Source organism: Primulina eburnea, chromosome 8, assembly GCF_022965805.1.
Source record: "Primulina eburnea isolate SZY01 chromosome 8, ASM2296580v1, whole genome shotgun sequence".
Taxonomy (NCBI): Eukaryota; Viridiplantae; Streptophyta; class Magnoliopsida; order Lamiales; family Gesneriaceae; genus Primulina; species Primulina eburnea.
The window spans coordinates 13870188-13888650 of record NC_133108.1 but is presented as its reverse complement, the minus strand read 5'-3'; the positions used below and the strand labels follow the sequence as shown (position 1 = coordinate 13888650).

At 38.0% G+C, this 18463-nt stretch overlaps 1 protein-coding gene across 1 annotated transcript in view; it reads right to left on the bottom strand.

The window, feature by feature from the left end:
- Positions 1-13873: 13873 nt before the first annotated feature.
- The window catches only part of LOC140839025 (uncharacterized), a 45779-nt gene continuing 41189 nt past the window's right edge, over positions 13874-18463 (bottom strand). The window contains exon 2 of the mRNA XM_073205651.1: positions 13874-13967. Coding sequence (XP_073061752.1) covers positions 13874-13967 — 94 coding nt within the window. The remainder of the gene's footprint in view (positions 13968-18463) is intronic.

Sequence of the window (18463 nt, the reverse complement as noted above, 5' to 3'; positions counted from 1 at the left end):
CCCAACATATTATTTTCGAAACTTGTTGGAAATGGATGAAAATTACCTCCCCTTGAAGCTCTTAAGGTAAGGATCAAGAATCTATACTTGGATTAATAAGTTGATGGTTGGATGTTGCAAAATGAAGCTTTGAAAATTAAAAAAACCATTAAGGAAGCTAGCCATGGATACTCTCGGTTTTCCCCCATGTCAATTCTGAATTTCAAGTGAATGATGACACGTTCAAGGGACGGCCAAGACAAGTGTCCCACTTAAATTTCCATATTTACACTTTAGTCCCTCAACTTTTCACTAATTGCAAATTGGCCCCCGCTCAATCTTTTTAATTCAATTCAATCCTAAATAATTCCATTTCAATCCTAAATAATTGCAAACATCTTGGAATATAATTCAACACTCCAAAAGATTCCAATTACATACTCTCGGATTAAAATAATATCATCTTTATCATCTCGGGCCTTACAGTTCGGCCGATTCCTTAGAAAAAAAATATTTCCAGTACTTTTTAAGAAAACAAATAGCATACATTTCAGGACCGATCGGATCGATAGCTTTTAGAGTGGGTCACGCTTCAATCGGGCATAGGAGAAGGGGCTGCCGCATTAAGTGATGAATATGATGACATGTTTGAAGGATGTGACTTGGTTGTGACTAATACAAACACAAACACCAACAAAAAACATGTAAGGTCAAGGCTCAGTTGACGGGTAAGAGTGTCGCTGATGTCCCCGCCGCCTGGAACCATATTTAAAACGTAGATGGATCCATCGACTAACAGCTGATACGAGAGTCACTAGTAATGATCTGAATTAAACAAAAGGAAAACGAATAAGTATATGATGACATGATTTGAATATGGATATGTTTATGTTTATATTATGTTTATGACAATCATGAAAGTTAATTTAATTACAGTACTTTTCACAGTTGCTTGATATGTATATGTACTTTGTTATACGGTTCAGGTGTGTTGAATCTTTAGAGTCACTAGGTGTGATTGATATAGTTGAGCATGTTGTTGAGGAGACTGGAGGTACTGAGGACTGAGCTGGTGGCGCACGAGAAGCCCGAGGACCTTGCGATTCTTCCGCAAATTATGATTTTATGAGGGTTATGGTTAAAATAATATTTCAAAATATTCATGATTTTTATGCTGTGATGGTTGAAAGATTTTTACTATCATGTTTGTGTTATTTAAATAGTAACTTTTAAGTTGGATTCATGATTGAGAATGTCATCTGCAGGTGATCTTACTAAGTAGTTGGAAATATTTTATGGAACATGTTTTGAATTTTTAAGTTTTATGTGTTTTTCGGATTCGACGAAGGCTTCGATTATTTTTTAAAGAAAAAAATGTAATAGTTTTGTAGAGACTAAAATCAGTACACGTAAACCCATGAATTTATTAAAATTTTAAATTATTTATTCAATTTTAAAATGATTTTAACGATGCATGATTTATGATTTGCATTATTTTAAATTATTACATGTTTATTCGATGCACGTTAAAAAGTTTTCTTGAGTTCTATGTTTCAGGTGAATATTCGATGAGGGATCAGGAAAAGAGCCGGTGACGATTTAGGCGATTAATGAATAATGGTGTATTTTAATTCAAATAAAGAAAATTGGTATTTTAAGTGATTTTGAAATTTTAAACATTTTAAAGCCTAATTTAGTTTATTAGGTGAGTTTAAGATTTTAAACTTTTCAAAAATGCTAATTTGAATTTGGAAATTTTAATTTTGTAAATTTGGTACTTAATTATTTTATTAAATCCTTGAGCGTGACTAAATAATTAGATTAATATTATTTTATCACTAATTATTTAACTAAGTATTTTTTTAGCCCAAATTAAACCCCCTAATCACACACACACACACCCATCAGCAGACACATAACACGCACACACGTTGAAAATTTGAGAGGAAAACTAGGGCTCTTGAGCCTTCTTTCAGCAGCCACCTATTTCTTGCGAATTTCCGAATATTCACGTTCATTTTCTAGCAAGAAATCGTGCAACAAGCGTCTCCCGGTCATCTCCCGTAATCCACCGCGTCGGTACAACCATTTCTTGCGAATTTCCGAAGATTCACGTTCATTTTCTAGCAAGAAATCGTGCAGCAAGCATCTCCCGGTCATCCCCCATAATCCACCGCGTCGGTATTCGTTATCTTCGTGCGTTTCAACGCAAAAGCATGTATAATATTTCATTTTTCCGCATCGATCTTGTCATAATAAATATTTTGATGCATATGATGTGTAAAAATCCATGTATGTTATGCAAAGTTTGAGCAATGATGCTTGGAACGATTTTGGAACAACTTTTAGATCTCAGAAATTGACTTTATTGTCATTTCGAATCCTGGGAATTTTCAGTAAATTTTCTGGAAAAACATTCAATACATAAAAAAACAGTACTTTTTGAAATATTTGATTTGACGATAAATTCATAATTTTCTGACGAGAAACGAATGAGTTATGATCATTCTCGTGTGACTGCTCAAACTGTGTTGCTATCGAAATGTGTTCTTCATGTTTTCTTGAGGTTTATTGGTTGCAAGCTCCGTTGGGAACCGTCAGATGGTCACTATTGCGTTTAGGCATGTCGTGTGTCGTGATCAGACATTAATTGATGTTTCATTTCAGATCATTAAGGGTTTGGTTATAATAGGAGTCGTAGGGAAGCGCATTATGCTGGATTTTGGATTTATGGGATTGAAACGCATTGTGGTTGCGTGTCATTGTTTGGGGCATTTTATGGGTTTGAGTCAATGTCATAGCGTCCTAGGATGAGTTTCGAGGTTAGTCCACGGTTGGTTCGAGTCGGTTGGACGTGGCTTAGAATTTGTATCAAGGGTCAATTTTGGGGATAATGTTTCGCAGGTCGGGCGCCGCGGCGCTACCCCTGTGACGCCACAGTGAAACTGGTACACAGAGCCTAGGCGCTTACCAATGCCGCAGCGCCACATTGCACGGCGCCTATGCGCTAGTCCAAGGATTTTTGAGCTAATAGTTAGGTATTATTGGTCTGTGTCTTCTGTTACTTGGGAATTGTACATAATCCATATCAGGATTGTTTCGGGGTTCGATGTCATGGTTTAGTATGATGAATAAACATGGTCAAGTCCTAAGTGGTCTAGAAAGGCATAAGTTATTTAATTACTTCGGTAGTGAGTACGATTGGTACGATTAAGTTTTGGAATTTAAGTTGTATGAGTATTGTGTTAGTATTGTCCAGCAGTTGCCCAAGCTAGATCCAATGAAGCCCTTGACACTATGTAAGTATGTTCGACGTGAAAAAAGAAAATAATTTATGTTTTTGATTTTGAGGTATGTGAATTGTCTTGTGACCAATTAAGTTACGGGTTTGGAAGCCAGAGAACTTGTCTGGGGACCTCGGTAAAGCATGACCGGGTTTTGATCAGGATTGGGAAGTGGTAAAGCATGACCAGGGACCAATCCACCCAGTAAAGTATGACCGGGGATATATGTATGTGGGAGTGGCATCTGGTCGAAAGGCTGTGGTGATTCCTACCATCCCAGTACTGTGGTTTAGTCTGATCAGGAGATTTATGTTACGAGACACTTTCTTTGAAACATATCTCTATGCAAAATGATGAAGTTTATGCATGTTTAAGTATGTATGATGCGGCACTTTTACGAAAAAGTTTATGAAATGATGGCACGTCTATGTTTATGTAAGTATGTTTAAGAGTTTAAGTATGTATGTGCGACTTTAAAATGCCTGTGATTTTATTATGTATTACTTGCTATTCTGAGCTTATACATGTTGAGTCTTCAGACTCACTAGACATGATTGATGTAGGTGAGGACGAGTACGAGGAGGTGAGAGGCGAGGACTAATGAGTTGGCTCGGACTGTGCAGAGGCCTAATCCGAGAGACGCCTAAGTTTTCAAGAATTTTATGCATGTCGAATTCATTTACTCCAATTTTTAATGAAATTACTTCATGTTGTTTAAACAAGTACTTTTTGCAAGCTCGTTTGACGGTGACTTTGATGACACGAAAATAGTTTGTACTCATTTATATTTCAATTATTTAGTCAAGCGTTTTATTTATATTGCATTTTGAAAGATTATTACTTATGTAAGAAAAATGTTTATTTTTGACAAATTTTAAGTAGTTTTAAAGTACAGTACGTCACAGTTGGTATCAGACCGGTGTTCTTGTAAAGGGTTATGCCTACTGTCGGTTGTGAGAAGCTCACGAAGTCACTCCTCAAGTCTGTAAGTTTTAAAATTCTTTCATGTATTAAGCATCAGGGTCACGATTTCTACATGTACATGTTTAAGTTCTATTTACGTTCATCTTATGATATGGATATTATGTTCTTGCATGTTGGTTTACGCGTTGGGTAAATTTTGAAACAATATGCCTCCTAGACGTATGATTGCACATGGAGCAGGTGAAAAGGATAGAGAGGCTCGGGATGGGAAGAGGGCCACTCCTCCTCGTCCACCACCAGATATGCAGGCAAAGATGCCTGCAGGGATGACATAGTTCTTTGCACAATTTGTGGGGAAAAATGTTGGAGTAGATACGGGAGCGAGGCCCAGGACAGAGGCGGTGTAAGAGAGATTCAGGAGAATGGATCCAAAGGAGTTCTCGGGGACTATTGACCCGATGATAGCTGAGGGATGGATTAAATCCATCGAGGTGATATTCACTTTTATGGAGCCATACATAATTACTATTATTTAAGCCATGCATAATTACTATTATTTAAATTAAAAATGATTTATTTATTATTTAAAGCATTTTAAATTTTATTAAGTCATGATCATTTATTTTAAATCGCAGTAGTTTAGCTTTTATCTTTTCGGATAAATAAGCGAGGTCGGACCGGAGTTGGAGTATTGAGATAAAATTTAGTGATAAGAAAATATTCCTAGAATTTATTTAAGATAAAGAATAATTTATTTTTAATGAAAAAGAATGTTTAGGGATTTAATTAATTAATTAGAGATAAGTAGTAAATAAGTTTCTTTATATCTAATAAGTAATTAAAAGCCTAAATTAAAATGTATGACCAATTGAGATAAGTTAATCTATGCTTACTTTATTTAAGAAATTGTAATAACATATTAGTAATTTATTTTAAAGAATTAGCCATGCATGCAAGATATTTACTATCCTAAATTAATTTATTATTTAACTAAAATACATAATAAGTGTTTAAAACTTCAAAGAGTTAAAAAAATTCAATATTTAAGCAATATTTCCCTCCATTTTACTTCAAGAATTCGGCCATTACCTTGTAGGATTTAATCAAGTTTGACAACTCATTTTCTTTGATTCTCTTTCTTATCCATACTTGGTAGATAATCCCTTCATTTTTAATCACCAATAATTAACGATTTAAGCAATATTTCTACCTTAATTTGAAAGATAAAAATCGGCCCTCACACTCCCTCAATCAAATCAAATCACACCTCATTTCCTTATCTCTCAAACTCTAGGATAGAAAGAGTTGATCTTGCCATTCAACCTCCATTTAATTAGTAGACCACCCATTCATTTTTCCTAGCCATTATCCTCCCCTCATTTTCGAAAATTTCAGTCTCTTTCAGCACAAAAAAATCGAGAGAAGCTCAAGGAAAATAAGAGAGAAAACAAGAAAGTAAAGCAACTCCGTCTCCTCCGCGCCGTGTCGTCGTATAGTTGTTTCTTTTCAAACAAAAGAATTCAAGGCATGTTTATATTATCTTTTGCTCTTCAATCAAGTCATATAATTATTTTAAAACATTACTTATGCATGATTTAAAAGGCAAAACCGAAATTTTTACAGCAACATGACAAATTCTGCACAGATTTTCGGCTCTCTTCCTTGTGCTTCACGTTGGTATTGTTTTGATGATTTCAGGGTTTGGCTCGGTTCCAGACGTGCAAGGCTGCATCTAGACATGTATTAGGACATGTTAGAGTTATAGTAGTCCATTGGTTCCAGCCCCTACATGCTGACGGAAGAGATTTGACAGCAAATCTCATAGTTGCAATTGTTGAGTCTCGATTTCTCTTCTTGTTTGTCTAAGGCGAGGGTTCGGATCTTGGTTTGCCTAAGGCCTATAACCATGGTTTGAGCACTTCCTTAGCATGTCTAAGACGTGACCAAGATGACCTTTCATGGCTTAGTTCATGTTCCATCGAATTTTTAAACAAACAAGACAAGTCCCTTCGGTTTTCATTTTTTGAGTTTGTATGAGTAGTTTTGAATTATTGGGCGTTGTGTGGATCTTGGTTGGCTCCTAGCCCTTAGCCATGGTTCACACAATACCTCATGATGTCTAAGTCAAGCCATGGTCGATTACATGACCATTGGAACGACCAAGACAACGAGTGAAGCAATACACCCCACGCGTGCAAAGTGGCGTTCTCGGGTGAAGCTTCGGATTGTCGTAGGTGTTTGTTTGGATTGTGGTTAGCCTAGGGCCCTTAGCCGTGGTTCAAACCACACCTTAGGATGTTGGGAAGAGGCTCTGGTCGGTGGTTCAAGCCCCAATGGACATTAGCCTTGTAAACGAAGCAACTCAAGCGAAGCTGCTGCCGCTGGAATTTTACAGCAAATTTTTCTTCGGTTTAGAGGTCATGTTTGAGTTCTTGGTTGGCTTTTAGCCTATGGCCTTGGACTGTAAAGTACCTCATTGAGTGAGGACATAAGCATGATGGAAAGACTCGTCTTGATACAGTGAGGAAAGTCGTCGAATCTGGGGCGTTACAGTTGGTATCAGAGCCGGCCTCTCTTAGTACGGTGTGGTTCGGGGACCAACCAAGAGGAAGCAGGTGGGCATGTGAGGCCCGGGGCCAAAGAGGGTGGGGGTGATCGCCGGTGCCATGAGTATGCATAGACAATGAGCGGCTCCTGTCATGATTCTAGGTGGAGGGAACATGAATGAACCGATCCCACACCGGAATGAGAGGGATTCCGAGACTTTTCAATGTAATAGACTGTACAGTTGAGGATGGCTTAAAAGATTTGATTGGTACTACTTATATCACGAATGTGCATCTTTTTTTCGGTAGCTCATCACATAAGAACTCCAAAGTTAAGCGTGCTTGACTTGGGGTAATTTTGGGATGGGTGACCTCCTTGGAAGTTTCCTAGGGTGCATGTGAGTGATGACATAAGCACGCTGGAAAGACTCGTCTTTGTACAGTGAGGACAGTCATCGAATCTAGAGCGTTACAGCGGGGACCAGTGAGCTAGCTTGGGTTGGCAATAGTAGTAACCCAAGGACCTCATGTTTCAGTTTATTTATCATTTTTATTCTCAAACTCATTTTGTCTTGTTGAAATATTTTTAAGTGATTGTTTTGAAACAATATTTACAACCGCTGCTATTTTGACATTTAAACCTTTTTATCAGTTTATTTCATGAATGAGACAAGTTATTTACTTTTAAAGGAAAATTTTAAATTATCCCGCAAATTTTCAAATACGAAATACGGGCCTCTACTGTATGTATATGTATAAAATTTTATAGGGGATGAATATGATGACATGTTTGAAGGAGGCGACTTGGTTGTGACTAATACAAACACGAACACGAACAAAAAACATCTAAGGTCAAGGCTCAGTTGACGGGTAAGAGCGTCGCCTGTGTCCCCGCCGCCTGGAACCGTGGTTAAAATGTAGATGGATCCATCAGCCAACAGCTGATACGAGAGTAACAAGTAATGATCTGAATTCACAAAAGGGAAAACGAATAAGTATATGATGACATTATTTGAATATGGATATGTTTATATTTATATTATGTTTATGAAAATCATGAAATTTAATTTAATTACAATACTTTTCACAGTTGCTTGATATGTATATGTACTTTTTTATACGGTTCAAGTGTGTTGAATCTTTAGAATCACTAGGTGTGATTGATGTAGGTGATCATGTTGTTGAGGATACTGAAGGTGTTGAAGACTGAGTGGAGTGAGCTGGTGGCGCACTAGAAGCTCGGGGACCTTGCGATTCTTCCGCAAATTATGATTTTATAAGGGTTATGGTTAAAACAATATTTCAAAATGTTCATGATTTTTATGTTGTGATGGTTGACAGATTTTTAGTATTATTTTGGTGTTTATTGTAAACTTTAACTTTTAAGTTGGATTCATGTTTGAAAATTTCAAATGCAGTTGATCTTACTCAATAGTTGGAATTATTTTATGGAACATGTTTTGAATTTTATAAGTTTTATGTGTATGTTGGAATCGTCCAAGTCTTGAATTATTTTTTACTATAAAAAAATCAGTGTTTTAGTATACTTTCCTTCTTAGGTTTTGGCGACGGAAATGTTATTTTATAGATTTCATCTCCATTTTCATCTTCCAGACTGATTTCTTCGAATCAGTTGATAAGTTTGGTTGGATAAGTTGATTGTTCAGTCGACACTTTTGTGTCACAACCAGTTCTTTGATAAGTTAGAGCCATGAAACACAATGGTTCATTTAGTTGAGTGGTCCAACTGATTTTTTATGTGTTGCCACACATGTCACCTTGAGAAGCATCCCCAATTATGATCTTGGGTCCAATAAACTGAGTCAATTTGTGCCTTGAACATCTATTGTCCAAATATCAAACTGAATTCTTGATATGTCCAGTTATTGTGCCATGTTCAGTGGTAGATTCCAGCTTTGTATCATTGACCATCAAGCAATTCACTTATTCATCATCACTGGAGATACTTGAATCTTCATTCAGATAACCCAAAGTCTGAGTTGGTCCACTTTGACTTGCTTTTCTTGGCCACGAACAACTTTCGGTCATGTTTCTTTTTAAAAGATTTCTTCTCATCTTTGAATCTCTTTTTTGTCAAAAGATCGCTTGACCTTCTCAGATGACCTCTTGTCATCTCTTCTACGTTTAAGACAATCTTCTATGAAGTGGTGAGTCTTGCCACAGTTAAAACAGATATTGAAGTCATTAGTTGACTCCCTATTTTGATAGGATCTTCGGTTCGAGTTTTGAAAATCGTCTTGATGTTTCTTAGAAATATGCCAAATTTCTTCACAGTGACATGATATCACTGTTCAATTGTTTAGCTGATTTTTCATTCGAAACTGATGGCTCCGGTTTCACTGCGGTTAGAGCCTTAGTTAGCTAAGAGATAGACTGATCATTATCATTATTTTCAATTCAAATTCATATGCTTTTAAATCTGCAAAAAAATCATAGAGTTTTATTTTGATCAAATATTTGGATTAACGCATTGAAACAGTCTTGACATCCAATTCTTTTGTAGTTCTTCTCATTACTTTCAGAATCACTTCTCGGTTGCTGTACATTTTTCCAAGTGCACTGAGTTCTATCGTGATTCCATCGAATCTCTCATCAAAGTCAAAAATTGATTGTAATGATCCGAATCCTTGTTTTGAATGAAGTATTAATTAAGAGATATTAATGAGTTGTTAATTAAGTATTATTAAGGAAATGATAATTCGGGATCAAGCTATTGGGATCCACCGATTTAAAAATGGATAACCCGATCTACTTCAGATTTCATTATCTCGAGAAATACAACTAGACAAATGAGATTCTGACACGTGGCAGATAAGATTGATTCGGATTTTCTGAAATAGTCCATATGCAGCCTATAAATAGAAGCCGAATTCTTTTGTTTTCTTCACCGCATTCTTCAGAGAGAGAGAGAGAGAGAGTTCTAGCCATATATCTTAGGTTTTCTAGCCAGTTTCTAGGGCATTTTGATGTCGGGAAGTTTCGGAGTTGGTGTCGACTCGAGGAGGGGTCGGTGATCTGAGATCAAGACATCATCAGCGGAGCGACGACGGACACATGTATAATCCTAAAGCCTTAAATAGTGATTTAAGGATCATAAGGAGAACTTGTAGCATGTTTGATCTGGTTTGATAGTGATTTCATTATGTTGGTATTGTCTAGGTTCAAAGCTTTCTGTCAGATTGTTTTAGTGAGGTGCGTGATGTACTGACTAAGATATCCAAGCGTAGTATACTCACTTATATGATGTATATTTATATGTTGCATGATACATATTTTACTGCTTTGGCATATTATGCATGACATATCATGTTGAGCCTGATATCTTTTGAGATACACCTCGTTTTTTGGGGCCGCTCAGCCCTATTCTGTATTGTGGACGATGGGGCATCGAGAGCTACAATGTCCGATGGGACCCGCGGGCTCTGATGACCTGGACATTGTAGGTCCACGTCTTGATGATGAGTGTGGGAGCCAAGACATGCCTAAGGCAGATCAGAGACTACACACTCAGGCGCCTCTAGACTGAGCATGAGATTCTTGACTTGATCCTTGATATCCGAGCATATTGCATTTCGCATGCATCATATCAATTTTTATACTCGTACATTCTCGTATTGGGCGACTGTCGCTCACGTCCTTGTTTTCAACTAGGGCACCCCATTCCACGGGACATGTCTTAGGTTGGACGGTTCGGACAACCATGGCAGTGGCTAGAGCAGTTGGGTTTTTGGTGGTGATCTAGTGGAGGTTTTATGTGGTTTATCGTTTTCTCGTTCATAATCATGTTTTCGTTATGGTTGTATTAATGTTTAAGACTGCTGTTAGTGTTCTGTTTTTGTTTGGGTTGTAATAGGATTAAGTATTTGGTTTTCGCTGTTTAATTGTTGTTATTAAGTTTAATGTTGCATGTTTGTTAGTCTTTTTAGTAGTGGCTCGGGCAAGGGCGCTACATTTTGTGGTATCAGAGCATGCAAAGATTTTAGGGATATTAGTAATTCTGTTTTTAGGATATAGGGGTTGATTTTAGTTTCCTTTCAGATGTCAGGAGATGGAAGCAGTCACTGTAGTGAGGGACATGGCCGTTACCGCAACGATGAGGCTGGCCGAGAACATCATCATATGGATCGTGACGGAAGACGTCACCGAGATCATGATGAAAGGAGACGTAGAATTCGTGTCAATATTATGGATTTCATGAAGATTGGACCTCCACCGTTGACCGGAGATGATAATGCTGATTTTGCTGAAGCTTGGGTCGATATCATAGAGCAGAGTTTTCGAGTGTTTCACTATGACGAGGATGAGAAGATGGAGGTAGTCGATTTCATGATCCAAGGAAAAGCTCAGAAATGGTGGAAACGTGTTTCTGCCATTCTAGTTCAGCAGCATGGGCAGATTCGTTAGGAACATTTCCGTCATGCCTTCATCAATCATCACTTTTCGCTAGCTCTTCGCCATGCGAAGGAGATGGAACTGTTGACCATTAAGCAAGGAGATTCGAGCATTGAGGATTATCAGAAGAGTTTTACGGATCTGTTGCCATATGCTCCTCACATCAATGATAATTCTACAGCAAAATATTCTCACTTTTTGAATGGTTTGAACCAGGAGATTTTGACCGAGTTTCTGTCTGTGACGATCCTACTTTGTACGAAGGATTAATGAATCGTCGTCGTCAAGCCGAGATCAGCATTGCTAAAAGGAAAGCTATGCAAGCTAGCAAAAGTTCTAGTTCGTTGGGACCGAGGGGTCAGTCTTTCAAGAAGTCTGCATCTTCTTCTTCTTCTGGTTCTGGAGGGGTGCACAGCTTTGGTAGAAAAAAGCTGCAATGTGGCCACTGTGGAGGAAATCACACGACCGAGAATTGTCGAAGAACAACCTGTGCTTGTTTCAATTGTGGTGGTTTTGGTTACATGAAGAGGGATTGCCCTAATTTAGAGAATCAGAGTAGAGACGGAGGTTCTATGACAGGGTCTTATATTGGAAAACAGTCTGAGGCCACTGTGCAACAGAAATGTTTTCCTACTCAAGGTTCTCGTCGTTGATGAATATCACAAGGATCTCAGCAACGACCACGAGTTCAGGGGCAAGTGTTTGCCCTAAACCAAGAAAAATATGAGGAGCATAACGATTGAGTCATTGCAGGTAATTTTCTTTTACATGGTATTCCTACATATGTATTAATTGACACTGAGGCATTGCATCATTCATAGCATCAATGTTTGTTAAGAAGCATAAACTACCCTACGTGTCATTAGATGTTTTAATGTCGGTGTCTACACCAATGGGAGAAGAGGTTTTAGCTAAGCGACTTGTAGTAGACTGTTTGTTAGAGTTTGAGGGAAATACTTGTCTGCCAATTTGATGATATTGGCTATGGAAGATTTTGATTGTATTATGGAAATCGACCTATTGACTAAGTATAGAGCGACTATAGATTATTATCAACGTCTCGTTCAGTTTCGTCCAGAATGAGATGAGAATTGGTTCTTCTTCGGTGAGGGAGCTCGACCTCCAATGCCAGTAGTGTCTGCTTTAAAGGCACAATGGGCTTTAGTGAAAGGAGGAGAAGGATACCTCATTTATGTTGTTGACGTATCGAAGGATGTAATCGATGCGAAGAACATTCTAGTTGTCGATGAATTTCTTGATGTTTTTCCCGATGAAATTCCTGGATTTCCTCCGGAGAGGGAAGTGGAAGCGGAGATAGAGTTGGTGCCAGGAACCGCACCTATCTCCAGAGCGCCTTATAGATTGGCATCAACATAGATGAAAGAGTTGAAACAACAGTTACAAGATCTTCTTGACAAAGGGTACATTAGACACAGTGTGTATCCTTGGGGAGCACCAGTATTGTTCGTTAAAAAGAAGGGTGGATCTATACGACTTTGTATAGATTATCAACAGTTGAACCGAGTAACAGTAAAGAATAAATATCCGTTACCACGGATTGATGATTTGTTTGATCAACTGCAAGGTACTTCAATATATTCGAAGATTGATTTACGGTCTGGGTATCATCAACTTCGAGTTCATCAACGTGATATCCCTAAGGTTGCATTTCGAACAATTTATGGGCATTACGAGTTTCTAGTGATTCCGTTTGGTTTGACGAATGCTCCAGCAGTAATTATGGATTTGATGAACCGAGTATTCCAAGAGTATCTTACAAGTTTGTCATTGTCTTTATTGATGATATAATGGTATACTCTCGTAGCCTTAAATAGAACGCACAACATTTAAGGATTGTGTTGTTAACCTTAAGGAATCACCAACTGTATGCCAAGTTGAACAAGTGTGAGTTTTGGCTCGACAGAGTTGTCTTCTTGGGACATGTTATATTCAAAGATGGGATTTCAGTGTATCCTAGCAAGATCGAAGCAGTGTTGAGTTGGGCACGATCGGAATCAGCTCAAGAGATAAGAAATTTTCTAGGTTTTGCAGGTTATTACCGGAGATTCATCTTAGGATTTTCTCAGATTGCCAAACCATTGACACAACTGACGTGTAAGAACGTGCAGTTCGAATGGACACATGATTTTGAAAATAGTTTCAATGAATTGCGTAAACGTTTGACAACTGCGCCAGTTTTAGCTCTGTCATCTGGATCATGAGGGTACATTGTGTACACTGATTCATCACTTCAAGGACTTGGGTGCGTTTTAACCCAGAATGGTCATGTGACTGCATATGCATCCAGACAGTTAAAGAAGCATGAAGAGAATTATCCAGTTCATGATCTGGAATTGGCAGCGATTGTTTTTACTTTGAAGATCTAACGACACTATCTTTACGAAGTGAGATTTGAGATCTTTACAGATCACAAGAGTTTGAAGTATATCTTCACTCCAGCAGAGTTGAATATGCGACAAAGAAGATGGATGAATTTGTTAAAGGATTATGATTGCGAAATCAAGTATCATCCAGGATCAGCGAATCTTACAGCTGATGCTCTTAGTCGCAAGGTGAGATTATCTGAACTTAAGAAAAGTTCATATCAAGTGTAATCCAAGATTGTTGTTCTCTAGGATTTCATTTCCATCATAAGAAAATAATGGAACACATTCGAGTAACGAGTATTTTATCTGAACCGATGTTGTATGCCAAAATCATAGAAGCTCAGTTTTCTGATCCGAAGGTGAAAAATTTAGCAAGATTAGCTAACAGAGACAACACATCTGGCTTTGCGTTCCAAACAGATGAAACCTTGTCTCTGTCAGGAAGAATCATAGTTCCAGAAGATTCTAAATTGAGAGACGAGATTTTATCTCAAGCCCATAGGAGTAAGTTGAGTATCCACCCTGGAAGCATGAAAATGTATAAGGATTTGAAGACCAGATTTTGGTAGAAAGGTATGAAGAAAAGTGTTTATTAGTTTGTAGCCAAGTGTTTGGTTTTTCAGCAAGTGAAAGCTGAACATCGACGAACAGGAGGATTAATTCAGAATCTTCCTATCCCTGAGTGGAAGTAGCAGCATGTAACGATGGATTTTGTCACCCACTTGCCGCTGTCTTCTAAGAATTGTGATGCAATTTGGGCTGTTGTGGACCGACTGAATAAGTCAACATATTTCATTCCGTATAGTCGGGAATTTAGTTTCGATCGCATGGCAAGACTATACATCCAAGAGATTCTTAAATATCATGGTGTGCCAACAAGTATAGTCAGTGACAGAGATCTACGCTTTACCTCAAGGTTCTGGGGAAGTTTTCAAAAAGCGTGGGGAACGACATTGAGTCTGAGTACTGCCTATCATCCAGAGACCGATGGTAAGTCTGAGAGGACAATTCAGACACTCGAGGACATGTTGCGTGCTTGTGCTTTGGATTTTAGACCAGCATGGCATGATCATATGCCGCTTGTGGAGTTTGCATATAACAATAGCTACCACAGCAGCATTGGTATGGCTCCGTTCAAAGCATTGTATGGTAGACGTTGTCTTAATCCATTGTTTTGGGACGAAGTATGAGAACGACAAGTGAAAGGATCTGAATTAGTGCAAAAGGCGATTGACGCAGTGGAATTGATCAAGAAGAGAATTAATATTACAAAAAATCGTCAATCGAGTTACGTGAATACCAAACGTAGACCTCTACAATTTCAGTCAGGGGAAAAAGTTTTCCTTAAAGTTTCACCATTCCGCAGGGTGATGAGATTTGGACTCAAGGGAAATTATCCCCAAGATTCATCGGACCTTTTGAGATCTTGGAATGTGTTGGAAATTTGGTGTATCGATTGGCTTTACCGCCGTATCTGTCCAGAATTCATAATGATTTTCATGTATCGTTGCTACGACTGTATGTAGCAGATGAATCACACGTTCTTGGTTTGATAGATGTTCAAATTGAAGAAGACTTGACTTATGTCGATCAGCCGCTTTTAATCCTGGGCAGGCTAGAGAAAAAGCTCAGAAACAAGACTATTCCACTTGTTCTAGTGCAACGACAACGCCGAGATACTGCAGAAGCGACTTGAGATTTAGAGAGTCGTATGCGCTCAGAATATCCACATTTTTTTGAGTTGTATTTTGTAATGCCCGAATTTTGAAATAATATGGCAGTAGTTGTGATGGTTCTTGGCTTTACATTATGATATGAATGGTAATGAATGTTATAGAATGGAATAGATAATGGATGGGTAGAATCAAAGGTGGAATTTGAGATAAATAGGTAATGGAAGTGCAGAAACAGTATGAAAAATGTGACAGTAGTTGTGGTTTTTGGCATAATGTTTTGTATATTGATCCAATTGATGTGAGGCCACTTTTATTAGAAATATAAGACATAAGGCTATAACTTTCTTATTTTGAGTTTTGGTCAAATCATTAGGGAAGATGAGACAAAAGTGGCCCGAAGTCTGTCGTGTGTATCGTCGTTCCTGCACTGACACATGTTGGGAGAATGGGCATAACCTTTTACTCAAACCTCCAAATGACCTGAAATTTTGGGAGATGCAAGCCAAGACATAGGGCTACAACTTTCGAGTTTACCACGTTCGCATATTATCACTTTCATCATATCTCATGTCATTGTATACATATACATCGTCAGTTACAACCAATTCTCATCCTTCAAAAATATTATCATTTTCATCACTTAATAAAAACATGCATATGCGTAATTTTTCCTTTAAACCAAGCATGCACCGTATTTATCATAATCGAGTAAAAATCGTGAACATGATGCATGAACATTTAAAATATCATGAATTTGTAATCAGGGCGCTGCCAGGACCAAACTCTCACACCTGGTGCAAAATGACCATTTTGCCCCTAGAAACCCATAAATTATCGTTTCAAATCTGGACCTCTAAAATTGACCCGAAGCTTACTAATCTCCTTCAAATGTCCCAAAACATTTTTATAAGTATGCCTAGACATAAATTCGAGCCAAAATCACAACTTAATTGATTCGTTTTAAAACTTGGATCGGAGTCCCGGTTTTAACCCGAATTGAACCGAAACTCAACCAAATTTCTCCCAACTTATTGTCATATCTTAAAACACTTTAAAGGTCCTAATTCAATGTCATTAGATCCTATCACTCACGGCTGAAATTTCCAGAATATGCCCAAAACACTCGGTCCTATCCTATCTAGCCACCTCATGCAAGTCTTTCTTCCCAAAACTCACGTCTCCTCCTTAAACCCGACGCACCAGCTCCGAACCAACCTACTAAGGACCAAGACAAGACTTCAATGGACCTATCAACCCCACGCCACAAGCATCATTCAGGCCGTTCACCTCTAAAAATCGAGAACCATAAAGAGCACCTACCGCGTCTAATTTTCCTCAACATGTCCCGATCGTTCAAACTGTCACTCCAGCATGGTTCGAGCCCTTCCAAGCCCCATCTCAGACTCACCAAGGTCTGGTCCAGGTCTGGAGAAGGCCCTCACATAGCTGGATGGACAGAACTCTCTATCGCGCCCCCTCACACAAGCTCCAAACCGCATAGCCTTCAACCCAACAATAAAACTCGACCAACCCTCAATCCCAGCAGCGAAACCTCAATGCTTCTGATCTGTACAGATCCCTTACAACAACGTTACAACATTCCCTAGCACAGATTCAGACACACGTGAGAGTTGGGCAAGAAAACACCAAGATCACAGTAAACCGAGAATTACTCATGCATAAGTCTAGATCGAAAATTTCATGCACAAAATCAAATCACCAGCATAATAATCATGTATGATGCAGAAAAAAAATACAAAGCGTGCCTTGTTGTGTGGAAGAAGCAGAACGATGCAAATGGAGACTCTAACAAATTCTCTTTGCAAGGACAAGCCAACCACCGATGCCTTCAGTTGTTGGAGTGTTGAAAACCGATTGGGGAGGGACTTTGAATGAAAAGAAAACGTGTATCGGCAGCATGAGGGTTACGGGATGTCAATGGTTTTCTTTAATAATAATTAGTTGATTAATTAAATGACTAATGGGCTTTAATATAATAATTAAGGGTTTGAAGAGGGTTTAAAGCCCAACAAGCTTAAAAGTAAGCCCACTAAATCCAAACGCGCTCTCGAAAAATATTTCGTGTTGAAAACATTTTGAAAATATTAGCTGAACCATTAAAAAGTCCCCGATTTGATAAAATTTGCGTACCGTTAAAAATCCAAATCCTGCGTGTAAAAATTCCCATTTTAAAAAAATACACTTAAAAATGCTTTAAATTAATTTATAAAAATAAATCGTGTAATAAAATAATTTTCCTGAAAATTCTCCGGTCTCCGGTCCTCATTCGAACGTGAAATGCATCTAGAAATCTTAAGGCATAAATTTCATGAATTAAATTATATCATGCATGAATTATGTATAAAATGCACAAAAATAATTGAACACATAATTAATGAAATAAACATGCATTTACTGCTTTAAAACAATTTAATAAAATACCAAAAAATTTAATAAGTTGCATGCATGTGGTTCCCGTGGACTTTCAAATTTTCGGGACGTTACAATAACTCTTTAGCACGCACGCCACATGTTTGATAAAATGATTCAATGAATGTTTTTGTGGCATATTACGGCTAAGAAATGATACGGATTACTTCTTTACACAATTGTTGTAATTTGAGTTTTCTTGAATATCTAATTTGCGGATTTTAATTTGAAGCCGTATTGAATTAATTATGAATTTTGTACAGAAATTGCTCTGTTTTGATAAATGATCTGAGTTCTTGAGTTATAGTAGAATTCCGAGGTTCAAGACTTCTCACCTACATATTTCGATCTTCTTTTGGTAATATTTGAAAGGTATATTACGGTCGGTAACATACGAGGTAAAAGTATCATTTTTATTTTAAATTGAAAATTCGATGACTGGATGTATTATTTGTAATTTGTTGATGATTGATCTTTTGATATGAGCTTATTATGATATTGACTTGATGAGATTGAAATGCATCATTGCATTGCATATTGAGCCACTTTTTGATTCAGATTTGATATGGCGGAGGTCGCCTTGATTTATTGATTTGTTGGACGTATGGGGCTATAGTTGAGTTGGCATAGTGTATGCGGAGGTCGCTGCTATGGCATGAACACTCTCTATAGGCGCACCATAGTCTTGGGATTGTAGAAGACAACACACCACCTCGAGCGGATGAGTCGGTGGATGTTGTTGGGGGATTCTCTTCCCTTGGGTACCCTATGACCAGATGATTCACTTGATCTTGAGATTTATTGATAGCCCACAGCTTCTGATC